This window comes from Natrix helvetica, assembly GCF_964273705.1.
Source record: "Natrix helvetica genome assembly, chromosome: 4".
Classification (NCBI taxonomy): Eukaryota; Metazoa; Chordata; class Lepidosauria; order Squamata; family Natricidae; genus Natrix; species Natrix helvetica.
The window spans coordinates 54,569,303-54,582,783 of NC_138550.1; the positions used below are offsets into that span (position 1 = coordinate 54,569,303).

A 13,481-nucleotide genomic window follows, 5' to 3' on the forward strand; every position below is an offset into this window, starting at 1 on the left:
TTGTAATAAAGAAATAACTTCCAATCTTTTATCATAAGTATGATGCTTCATAAACATAGGAGGCTTTTCACCTCCTATAAGGTTATATAGTCCTCGACTTATAACAGTTCTCTTAGTGACCCCTCCCTCTCTTCTACTGAAAAGACACGTTCAGGTAAGACCAACGTTCTTTCTTTTAGTGACTGTTCAAAGTTATAATATGATTTACATTTGGATGCTTGACAACTGATTCACATTTATGACAGTTGAAGTGTCCCAGGATCATTTGATCACCTTTTGCAACCTTCTGACAAAGTCCATGGGGAAACCGGATTCACTTAACAAACATGTTACTAATTTAGCAACTGCAGTGATTGACTTAACAAATGTGACAAGAAAAGACGTAAAATGAGGCAAAACTCACTTTAATTTCTCACTTAACAACATGTTGGGCTCAGTTGTGATCGTAAGTTGAGGACTACCTGTAGACATCTCTTCTACCCCTAAACCATCCCATAAGACATAAACATTTTGGTACTGTTAGTAAGAATTCTATGTAGGGTTACAAGAATTTTATAAAGCATGGCTTATTTTAAGCTTTGCCAAATAAACCAGCTTCATATTCCTTCTTTTTACTTCTGGAAATCTTAATCTTTAATTTATTTTAAATTGTCATAGAATTTAATCTTTTTTCAGTTCTTTTTGTCCCATCCCATAGACTTCTACAAGGTTTTTAACAAGCCTCATTTATAAATCCGATATACAGGTATTATCCAGGTTGTTTTCTTAGTTTCTCATCTATATTTCCTGTGTAGTTTTTAAAACTTCATTCACTATACTTTTGTATAGTTAGTAAACTATCCTTATTTGGGTTAGTCTCTTGGCCCATCACTTATTTCCATTTCAAATGCCTTCTCTGTCAAGTTACTCACACTTTTTAAAATTCCAGTATTTATTTCAATATTTCAATATTTCTGCATCAAGCAAGATTTGTTTCACACCTATTGAAGTAAAGGTCAAAAAATCCCTTTCCCTAAAAATTTAGTGTCTGTAAGGAAGTCTTTTTTTAGCTTTGCAGACATTTTGCAATCAGTTGCTAGAATATAAGTGGTAATTAAAATAACCTGATCAGTAAAACCCTCAGGAATGCTTGCTCTGATCAAACCACAAATGTAGTTATGGGATAAAGCAGGCACATAGAAAAAGGAAACTTGGGGGTTGCAAATGCTGGGAATTGTTTAAAATGATGATTATGCTACAATTATATATGTACAATTTGCTGAATATAGGGAATGAAGGCAGATTGGTCTTTGGTAGTCTTAGGTGATGGCGTATGGGGCTTGTGAGCAAGTAAATGTATAAAAATGTATTATTTAAGGTTTAGCCTTCATACAGGCCTAGTGGGAGTGATCACCTTGTGTCCATCTGCGCAGAATAAAGTCTTGTAATCTCCACCTTATGTGCGTTTTCATTGGGTGCTGCACACTGGGCAGGACCAGCTTTATGCAATAACACTATCATTTCTTTATTAACATCTTTTAGACATAGTCCATCCATAGAAGCAGACAAAGTTAAGAAATAATTATAGTATGGGCAAAAAACTTTGGATATACTATAGAATTAGATAAATGGCAAAAACTTAGGGATAGAAACTATAAATTGACAAGGGCAACTGCATATAAGGGAAATTTATATAAAATGTTTTATAGGTGACATTTATCGCCAGCAAGAGTGGCAAAGATGTTTAAAAACATGTCCGCCCAATGTTGGAAGTGTAACCAGATACCATGCACATATTATCATTTGTGATGTAAATGTGCAAAGGCAAAAAAAAAAAAAAAATAGTGGACAAAAATATATAGATGGTTAGAAAAAATGTTAAAGCAGCACATAGATTATACAACCAGAAATATTTTTATTAGGCATAGTACCAGAAAAATACAATAAAGGGAATATATATTTAATATTACTGATCTTGACGGCAGCAAGAATTGTATATGCTCAGCATGGGAAAAATGAGGAACCGCCCATAGAAGAAGATGTAATATATATTAAAAAAAATAGACTGTGCAAAAATGAATAGGTTGACATTGAAGTTAAAAGATAAAGAAGATACAGAATACTTTCAAACATGGGATTTATTTTACCAATGCTTAGATAAAAGAAATAGAAATTAGAAAAATACTATAATGTATGGTTTATGTTTAATATATTATTATGTTAAGCAAATACACCCAGACAATACACTGTTCATAAAGTATTAATGTATGTTAAAGAAAATATATAGTTTTTAAAAAGGCAAACAATGTTAAAAGATTTGTTTTTGTTTTTTTACTTATATGTAGCCACCCATCTTTAGTATATCCATAAAACAAAGAAGGCATGTCTCCTGGTCCCAGTCAGCCAACATTCCTTGGCTCATGGGACCTGTAATATACCCAACTTGCTGAGTGGATAGTAATCACTGGGAGAAGACAGTTCCTTAGGTAACCCAGCCTCAAGCCATGAAGTATTTTAAAGCTGATAACCGGTATATTTTATTACTAGTACATTAGTACTAGTGAGTTGGCTACACACTAGTAGCTAATGCAACTCATGTAGCACTGGTGTTATTTACTTGAATTATCCAACATTCTTTACTACGGGTGCAGCCTTGCCATTTAAAGTTTCCAAATCTCCAGGGACAGCACTGTATAGAGCATGTTGTATAATGCAGATAAGAGGTCATAAATGACTTGTCAACAAAGCCTTCCACTCCAGGAGTGAATGCAATTGATGCATGTCTCTTAAGATGTTAGTGAGTTCAGAAAAGAGCTGGACTCCCTGACAAAATGGCCCTCCCTAAGGGGCAGTTATCAATGATCAGGAAAGATCTTGCCACACCACATCCCATAATAGCCATCTGGAATGGAGACATTTACTTGCAACAAAATAAACTCAAAAGGTGGAGCTGGCAATAATGCACAAGTCAGAAAACACTACTTTCGATGGAAATTGCCTATGCTTTGGGTAAGCGTGCCTACATTTAAGAAATAATAAATTTGTACTTGTGTTGGGCAACCAGGTCTCAAAATACAACACATTTCCTGCATCATAAGGTTTAAGTGGATATTTTAGTGTATATAATATTTTTTTTGTATCAAACAGAGACAGAGAGAAATTAAAGAAAAGACTGGAGTATAGCCAACAGGTATGTAATTGAATACATTAAAATGTATTATGTTTATTTTTATTTTAAACAATACCATCAATGAATATGTGCATTCAAAAAGGCAAAGTTCTTCCTCCATAAAGTTGCTGATCAAAAAATCGGATTGGAATCAGGGCAGGCATGAGAGGATGCATGAGAGATTTGGTTCAGGGAGGGTGCGAGAGAAATGTGGGGAAGTTGCGTGGGTACACAACTGGCCAGTGTGGTGCAAGCACGGAGGGGCTGAAGGAGGGCACGTGGATGGGGAGTCCTCAGCAACTTGTGGTCTTCCCTGCAAGCTTCTCCACTGATTTTCTGGGGAAGCCACAAGGAAAGTTGCAAATGGCAACAATGTGATTGCAGGGCAGAGCAACCAGTCATGTGAACTGGTTGCCAAGTGCTCAGATCATGATCATGTGCCACGAAGATGATGGGGCATTCTGAACTCTGAGGACTGATTACAGCCACCATATCTTCAGTCCTATCATAACTTCAAATGGTCAAAGGTCATGGACTATCTATATTTATATGTATAAATATATTCATTGAATATTTTATGTTCTATTTGAAACAGTTGTGAAATTTTAAAAAAAGTAATTAACCTAGTATAGTGTTCCCTATCACCACTTTAAAGGGAAATAGCTTGAGAAAATGTGATTCCTCTCTAATTGTTATGAACTGATGCATTTTCTACAGATATATAATGAAATGTATTTGCAAACAACATCTGCCTTGTCGAACACATCGCCAGCAATGGATGAAAGTATTTCAAGATTGCATGTAGAAACTTCAAATACACCTCTAAACAGGTCTCTAAATGTATCAGATTCATCGGTATCTTCTCCACATTCAGATTCTGAAAAAAGGTCAGTACATTTATTTTTTAATGCAACTTTTCAACTACTTCAATCATTTACTGGTTCTACGCAATATATAACTATGTATCAATACACCTCGCACATATTTTAATACAATTTAAAATTACAGTAGTCCTCAAAGTACGAACCTATTGGAGCTTGTCCATAGGTTCGCAAGTCAAAAAATTCATCAAGTGAATCAGACTCAATTAAAAAAAAATTTAAAATCAAATTCATTAATTGAATCAAATGGCTCGTTAAATGAACAAAGATCTGATTTACTATTTCCTCGATTCATTAATTGATCACTGCCATCGTTAACTGAACTGAGATGTTTTCCTGCTAACCGCCAATCAGCTGATTCCACTGCAGCCTTACCCCCAGGGATTAAATTGCCTCCAAGGATGTTTCCAGAGCCCTCCAATTGTGTTGGTTTTAAAAACACACACACATTTGCTGCTAATCGCCTCAAGCTTCTTCAGACAGCTGCCCAGAAAGTGGGGTGGGGTGGTAATTTACAGAACTCTCAGATTGCAGTTGCTTTAAAAAAATACCCACTTGTCACTAATTAGCTTAAGCATCTCCAGCCATGGGAGATGGGGGAGAGATTTACAGAACTTTCAGCTTGCAACAGTAACAGAGATGGAAGGGATTTTAGGTCATCTAGTCTAACCCGCTGCTCTCACAAGAGTGTATTTCTAATAAATGCCTATCCAGTCTCTTCTTAAAAGCTTCCAGTGATGGGTCACCCTGTCACCCACAACGTCTGAAGGCAATTTAATTTTAAAACCTACAAACTACAGTAATATACACTAATCTCCAAAATAAAAGCAAGGAAACACAACATCATAGAATGCTTTGTTTAGATGCTGGCTAGCATTTCTACAAACAGTTGTAAGGCAGATGCAAACAAACTTTATCTTTGCAAAGTACTGTACTTAGAAACACAATAATTTGCAAAGTTTTGCAAAGTATAGTACTTAAAAAGCAGAGCAGTTCCCAAAATGCTTACAAACCAACAGTAGAATAACAAACAGTAGAATAACAAAAAAGAATATTTTAAAATTCTTAGAAGCAATTCTAGCACTGATCCTCAAGCCCACACCGCACTGGCTGTAAAAATCACCCTATCTTGTTTGGCCATGCAACAAGGGACAAAATTGCCAGCTTCAGGAAATTGCATGTCATAAAACCCCAAACAGCACAGACAAGTCACAGAGTTAGTAATGGCTGCCACTGCTGCAGTGACTGGATCCAAATCACCTGGGCCACAGAGGCCTCTTTGACTGCATTTTTAAATTTCTAACATAAGTACCCTTTCTGAATAAATTTGTTCTTGTGAAAATTTGCAAAATGAATACAGGGTTTGCCTGTATTTCCTAATGTAACTTGATATAGCATTGATAGCTCCCTATCTGTCAAAACAGTAATGTAATCTACCAAGATTCCACATTTCTGAAAGAAGAAAGAGAAAACTCCTTATTAGTGTATGATTTGAGCCAGGTTTATTGTAGCTGTGCAGACAAGGTGGGGATGGAGATACAGTGTTCTACCTACTAATAGGGCATTAGGATAAACTTTATTTAGTAATCTTGTTTACTTAAGCAAAAGCAGAATCCCTTAGTAACAACCCTTCCACCTAGTAACCTGATTTCCCTGTTAATTATTGGTCTTGATTCTGTTAATTCAGCATATACAGCAATTTTAGGGGTCTGTTCGCCTGTTCTAAAAGTTGTTCCTAAGGTTTTCCTGTTGTGTTCTACAAGTTGTGTTAGGTTTCTTTAAAAAAACTCTGATTTAAGCTTCAGATCACTGTTCTAATGTCAGCCAAATCCATTTTTAAGCAAACTGTTTCTCTGCTGAGTTTGTCTTTCAAAAACCATGAGAGAAAAGGGCAGATTGTTCCAAAGTGGGAAGCCACCAAATAAAATACCTTCTTTTGTGGCCTCTCCCACCTAGTAAGGCACACATATTGGGTAAGCGAGTTCCTCCTGGGATAGATATTCCTAATGATACCCAGCTGCCAAAATGGTTTTATAGATAACAATAAGCAATTTGAACTGCTAAATAAATTAGCAACCAGTAGGGCTCCATATCATCAGTCTAACATCACAACTCAGGTACAGGTAATCCCCGGATTACGAGTGTTCCCTTAGTGAACGTTTGAAGTTACATGATAAGTGCCCCCAAATGTTTATGAACAAATCCCAAAATTATGAATATTGCAGCACCATGGCACTTGTTCATCTTTACGAATGACTGCAGAGGCTCTGCAACATTCACCTTGCCTACTCCCCCAACCTCCAACCCCGTCTGGGTTTTTGCAGGTATTTCACCTGTGGAGACTGACTTACCTTGCAAATAACTCCTCTGTCAATGTTTCCTTGTCTGCATTCGCAGAGAACAGGTCTAATGTACCGCGAGATCACATGAGATCAGTAGTGCAAGATCTTGTGTAATCTCACATTTCAGGTCTCTATTCTCTGCGAATTGAGGCCTGGACATTTGCAAACGGAGAGAAGGCTTTGGTCCTTCAGGCCTTGCCAAAGCCTGCAGGGAGATTGCATTCCTGTAAACTTCAGCAGCCCTTTGCAAAAAAGGAGGGGGCAGGCAAAGAAACAGGCTGGAGAGGAGATGGATCTTCATAAGGTAAGTTACCTGGTGCAGAAGGATGGGGGAGGAAGCAATTGTGGGGACCCCAGGGGAGGGAGAATGAGGTATCTGGATTAGGGGAGGCCTTGGGTGGTCTGAAGTAGGTGGCCAGTTTCCTCACTAGGCTCCCGATTGCTTTCCCCACCCCAAGATACCTTATGTTCACTTAACGAGCCACACATTCGCCCATGCAGTAAATTAACGAATGCGTGGGCGAAAGCAGGGAATGATGTCATTCAATGTATGAATTATTGAGTTACGGATGGAATGGGCAGGCTCCACTACATTTGTAACTCGAGGACTACCTGTACAAGTAGTACACAAGCAGTAATATTTTCCATTAACTGAAAGTTATCGGTATTGTCAAGGCCATGTCATATAAAATAAATTACAGCAATGAAGAGTAATTTGACAAGTGACAAGTATCAGTGACTCTGCTCAGGCGATATTATCCAAGTTGCCACAGTTTTCATCTGCTCATCCACATATCTGTTCATTTGGGGAACACAATCCTATAAAGAGGCAAAGTTGCTACAGTTCTAGAGCTTGGAGGCTTCTGAATGAGTAATCAATCAATTTTCCTTGACCTGAGTCTAGAGACTATGCCTCTTCAGTGCACAGATCAACATATCTTTCCAGGCAACTGCCATCTCTCCCATCCAAAAAGAGGCATTAACTACCAATATCCAGCTACTTGTCCTTTCTTTAAGTGTGCAGGCCCACCAATTGCAAAAGCCTTTCAATTTATTATTTTATTTAAATGGACTTTCTATTTAGAAATCAGTACAAAAGAATACAATGTTATTTTTAAAAGTATTGGTGTAATGCACATCTTTTGCTGTTTCTGCAGGCTTAAACGAAAACATTCTAATTCTGACGCACCACTACAAATTAAGATCACGCGGGTGACTAGCCAAGCATTTGAGAACAAGAAACATGTTGAGGATGACAATGATGTCATCATTTTGGAGGAGAACAGTACTCCAAAGCCTGCAACAGAAGAATGTGACATCAAAATAGTAAAAGTTGAAGGTGGTGCCAATTTGGATTATATTGGTGATGATGGAGAAAATTCCAAAAGCAAAGATCCTTGTTCAGAAGTAGAATGTACAAAAGGAACTGCAGCCACACAAACGGAAGTAGAATGGCTTGCAGTAAAAAAAGAAGAAGAAGAGATCAGTGTTGAAAAGAATCAGCTATCCAGATCGGAGCCTGTATTGACCATATCAAAACCTGCTGGCATTTCCATGTCTGCTTTGGGGGGGGTGGACAACAAAATAAATGAATTAAATATTCAGTTGCAATTAGCCAAAAAAGAAAAAGAAAAATATGAAGAACAGTATAAAGTGTTGTTCAAAGAAGTAAAGACATTGGAGAAAAAAATTGTGGAAATGAATGATAAACACATGAAAAAGGAAATGTGCCATCAGTCAACAGAAACAAATAGCATTCTATCAGATGACGAACTAGAAAAAATTAAAGGAAAAAGTCCAGAAGAGATTTTGATTCTCTATGAGCAGGCACTGAATGAGATTAAATGGTTGAAAAAACAATGTACTATACTACAGAATTTAAAATCTGAATGCAGTAAGTGTAGAAACAGTGAAAATAAAACTGAAGTTGATGAGATGGCTGTCCAGCTGGATGATGTTTTCAGACAGCTGGACAAGTGCAGTATTGAAAGAGATCAATATAAAAATGAGGTAAGTTTTACAAAAGCACATGTAATAAAGCAAAGTTGATTGTAGTTTATTTATTTCTCAGTTTTTGCAGTTATTGTAATACTGCATTTTTAATTTTGTTCCATCAAATATTTCTGTGGTAGGATTGATGCATTGTAGCTTAATTTACTCTCAAGCTGCGTTTGTCTAGATTTGATCTGCACCTCGTGTATAACATATTTATATTTCTGAAGATTCCATTATTAGAAGTAAATACATAATTATTTAGTAGGGCTTCAGTCTAAATAAAAGTGCAGTATCCCCACTTCAATGGGGATATGCCAAATTACCATATCTGATTGGGGGGGGGAACTATGTTTCTCTGAAAACAAGCCCTAGCCCAAAAATAAGGCCTAGTTAAGCCCCGCCCACCATCTGGTTGTATGAGGTGGGACAAGGCGCAGCCATAAAAATCAAGCTAGGGGGCGAGGCCAGCGGTGTGTGGCGTTGCCCCATGCACCTCATCGGACCAGCCTGGCCAAAAGCAGCTGAAGGGCTTGCACACCACACTTTCAGCTGCTTTCCGCATCACTTGGTTTCCCACCCCATCCCTGCCAGACTGGTCTGGTGGAGGGGATTGTCTTCCACCTTCTTCGCTGTGCCACAAACTACACTATGGAAACTTCAGTGCTGTGCCACAAATGGGCATTGACAAGCCCCACAACTGTCAAAGTAAATCCAGGGCGCTGCGCTACAATGGACAGACGAAAAGTGCAGCTTTTGTCTGGAGGAGGAGGAGGAGCGGGGAGAAGAAAGAGGGAAAGTAGCTGAGTGAGAAGCGCCCCACTGGCCAGGCACTGAAGCACCGCCACTGCCACCACAGAGAGAGAGAGTGATCTGATCCAACCTCTGTTTGTGTGTGTATGAGAGAGAGAGCTATCTGATCCAACCTCGGAGAGTTATACCAGGGTGCTCCCCCACGTCCCTCCCTCTCATCGAAGGCGTGCAGGTCCATGCCCTTTGGGCACCTGCCTCCCTCTAGCTCTTGCTGCAGCCGGCCTCTGCGCAGTTGCTGCCTCCTGTGCGCACAAGGGGCAGGGTGCCAGCTTGGCCAGGCCTTGTGATAAAAAATAAGACCTCCTGAAAAAAACAAAGTGCTTATTTGGGGGCCAAAAACAAAATAAGACTGGGTCTTGTTTTTGGGAAAACACAGTAGATAAGCAAAAAGCAGACCCCATTTTGATATAGTTCAAAGCCTTTATTGTCATGGTACATCATATATACAACAAAATTGGTTTAACCTCTACTGGTGCAGTCCATACATGAATACAAAACAACATAAACAATATATAAATGTGGTATTGGCATTTAATCTAACCATCTAATACAAGACATCAACTTTGCAGTTCTTATTTCGTAAATAGAATTGAGTAGTCAACAATACCTAAAAATGAAGGCTTTCATTAAGTCTTCATTCCTAATGACTTCATGGATAATGTCTGTGTTTTCTTATTAACAATGTATGTGTTCTTTCAGCTTACTTGTTTAGCCTGAAAACCCTAGTATTTCACCTAGTATTAAGCAGCTCCAGTTCTGCTTAGTTTTTTTGACATTAGCTGAGATTAAATAGCTGCTAATACCTAGATTACTTTATATGCTCACAGCCCCAAAGCTAGCCTTCACGTTGAGGATCCAGTGATTTTGTCAAAAATCTGTACAGTCCTGTTTTCCAAAGTCAAGCAGCAAAAGAGGCATTAAGTGTTGAATTCATATATAAAATTGATTTTTCCAGTTCATGTAATCTAAAGTTAACAATTGCTTTCCCAAGACAGCAATATGCATTTACAATAATATAACATCCCAAGAGGCACAGTAGTGTGCATATGAATTATACATCTTCAGTTAGATTTATTCCAAGTGTGCATAGGTTTGTATCTATTTGAAACATTGGAATTTGTTAAAAACAGTTTTATAATATTAATGGACTAAATCTTGCAGTTGCTTATATTTTGAATATTAAATTAAACCATTAATGCTATAGACTGATATGGCAAGATTAATATTTTGGCCAAAATTCAAATGTGGCTTCCCTCTTTAAAAAAAAAAAACCAGTAAATTTGATTCCATATTTCAGTCTGCATTTGTTCAACTTCTGAATGTTGGAAGTCAAGCAACCAACGAAAAAAAAGATTGTGTCTATCTGTCAACTTACCTATCTAACTTTTGAAAGATCATCTGAATTGTATTTAAACAAAAACAAAAGTGTAATATGCAGTACTGTATTGGATGATATTATATCAGTATATAGTATTATAGTCCAGTACTTTTAACATATTTATGACTACAACTCCCTTCAGCCTTAGTCAGGCTATGAAAGACAGAATTATTGAGAATACTTATTCTGTTCCTAGGTGCTTTGTGCTTGGTGTTCAAAAATTTAAAGCCAGTAGTGATAACACTAACAACAACAATAATATATTAAACTTGCTCCCCCAACTTACATGTAAAATAGCTGCATTGTTTGCAAATCTTGCATGCAAACTTTCATAAGCTGCTATCATGAAAAAACTTAGAAGTAATCTATTTAGCCTTAAGCATTGCAAACCTTTTGAAGATTTTGCACAAACAGAAATATGCATAGTTTTAAATACACAGTTGTAAATATTTTGAATGGAAAGTTTTGACCTATTTCTTTCAGATTGAACTACTTGAAATGGAAAAAAACCAATTGCATTTTCAGTGTGAAGAGCTAAAAGCAGAAATTGGACAGTTAAAAGCTTCTGCTCCACAAATGGTTGCACGAACAAATGATTCTGTAGCAAGTAATCTTGAAGAAACTGTAAATTATCCTGATGGAGAAAGGTAGATATTTTTATATCCATGGAAAAGCATATTAAATTCTTCATTAATACCTGAAACTTCTATCTACTCCAGTGGTCCCAAATTCTATATATACTTGTGGTCCGCAGACACCTGGGAGACCACGATGTCATCACAAGGTCCATGAAGGCTTGAATAAATGTTATGATTTAAATCTTAACATTTAAAGGTGAAGAAAAGTTGAGAACCACTGACTCCATTATTTTACCTCCTTAATTTTTGCTGTATTTATCCATGTGTCTGCTAGGAGTGGGCAATATATTGTGAGTTAAAGCTTTAAAGTTCAGAATATCCAGCAATGGTTTTTATTTGAAACATCTGTTTTGACCAGTTTTAAGTATTTTGAATTGAAAATAGTATAAACTAAAAATGTTTTGCACTGTACTATGGTCAGTCAAAAGAAACACTAACAATTTGCATTCTGAGTTATGCTCTTAAGCAAAGAAGTGGTTTAAGTATGGCACTTCTCACAATTTTTGCCCTAGGGGTTTGAAAGTGTTAAACAAAACTCCTGGTACACTTTGTCAAGATTTCTGCAGTAGCTGAAACTTTGTTTTGAAGAGCAGAGCAATTCTTAGTCATTTTAGTTCAGAACTAAATTTATTCAAAGCTCTTCTCTGTTTAGGAACTACATTGCCAAGATGCACTTTAACGTGGGGTACTTTAATATATATATTTTAGAATACCTTAAAAGAATAAAGGAAAAAATAAAATGCTCAGGAAATATATTAAGTGTTAAAGTTGTATGTACAATTGTATGTAAAAGTTGTATGTAAAATATTTTAACTAATGTACTCAATGTTGTCTTTCTGTAGCCTGAAGTTGCGATCACTGCGAGTTAATGTGGGACTGCTACTGGCAACAATAATGCCTGATCTTGACCTGAAACAAGTGAACTACGACGTTGATGTAGTTGACGAAATTCTAGGACAAGTTGTAGAACATATGAATGAAATCAGCAGTGCTTAATGATTTCTCCACTGCCACATCATGCTTTTCTCAAATTTGTACACTGTTGTAAAGCTTCAAATCTGGAAAAAAATTAAATAAATCCAAATCATTTAAGGGTTAAATATATTCTTGAAATGTTGCGGCTGGATTTTCAAAGTGTTAATAGTGCCACAAAAAGAATGAATGTCTCCAATGAAGACATTGTGCGGGGATGGAAGGAACTTTTTCTTTATTCTTGTGCTTAGGACAATAGCTGTGGCAGACAGCAGCTCCTGAAAGCAAGATCTGTGAAGGAACTATAGGCGCTTTGCTTTCTGGGGTTTGTGGTGACATAGAAGAAGGATACTTGCCATGCCAAATTGGAAAGAAAATTTGGGTTAGTATTTTATTTAGCATAGCTGGTGAAAATCAAAATGTGCTGTGTGATACTATTCACAGAAAGACAGTCTTAACACCATGTCTAATTTTATCCTAATTTCAAGTGCTTCAAATACCACTACAGGTGCTTGTATTACCCCTTTTGAATTTTCAGCATTTCTTATAGATAAATTTAATTTTTATAACACATCCAGAAATAAACCACAGATACTACAAATGTTGTTATATACCTTTTAAAACTTTCTTTAAAGAAAACACTGGCAATTTTGTCAAGTAGCATTTTCCCCAAATTATTAGTATTTTATAGTGGCCTATGAGTATTTCTGAGTTTTGATACCTGATGATGTATTATAAATACTGATTAAGAGTATTGCATAATGATTATTATACTATCAGATTATGTTTTATGAATAAATGAGTGTTTTATCAAAATAAGTTTGAGGATTTATTTTTTCCACATTCTTTTTCTTAACTTTATGATTATATGTTGTTCATTATTCACATTATTGTTTGATAATTGAATGTACTGTAAAGTCTGAGTAAAATACATCTTGTCTGTGTGGAAAACATTATTTAAATTTATACTGTACATTTACATTTTGAAGAAAGGTAAATAAATGGAAATGACTTTTTATTTACATAAAATAAATGAGAAATGTATATATTTTGTACTAAATGGTGAAAAACATTCTCATGTTCTGCATGACAGGAACAAATTTTTTGTAATAATAAATCACACACACATATTGACTAATGTATTTTTTATTCTACTCAATCTAATAAAACTTTTGGGGGAAAACAATTGTAAAAGTATTTAGGATTCTGTCAATAGGGCTTCCCAAAAAGAGAACCGGTTCAAATTTTGTGTTGAGGAAGAAGCTTACAAAAAGAGTTCATATATGAATTGGAGAGCAGTGAAGGGAAAAAAAAATG

General features: G+C 36.4%; 1 protein-coding gene across 1 annotated transcript in view; it reads left to right on the forward strand.

The window, feature by feature from the left end:
- Positions 1-13,298, forward strand: part of MORC3 (MORC family CW-type zinc finger 3) — a 38,582-nt gene extending 25,284 nt beyond the window's left edge. The window contains exons 13-17 of the mRNA XM_081950888.1: positions 3,127-3,169; positions 3,866-4,035; positions 7,529-8,381; positions 11,038-11,201; positions 12,035-13,298. Coding sequence (XP_081807014.1) covers positions 3,127-3,169; positions 3,866-4,035; positions 7,529-8,381; positions 11,038-11,201; positions 12,035-12,188 — 1,384 coding nt within the window. The 3' untranslated portion in view covers positions 12,189-13,298. The remainder of the gene's footprint in view (positions 1-3,126; positions 3,170-3,865; positions 4,036-7,528; positions 8,382-11,037; positions 11,202-12,034) is intronic.
- The last annotated feature ends 183 nt before the right edge of the window (positions 13,299-13,481 follow it).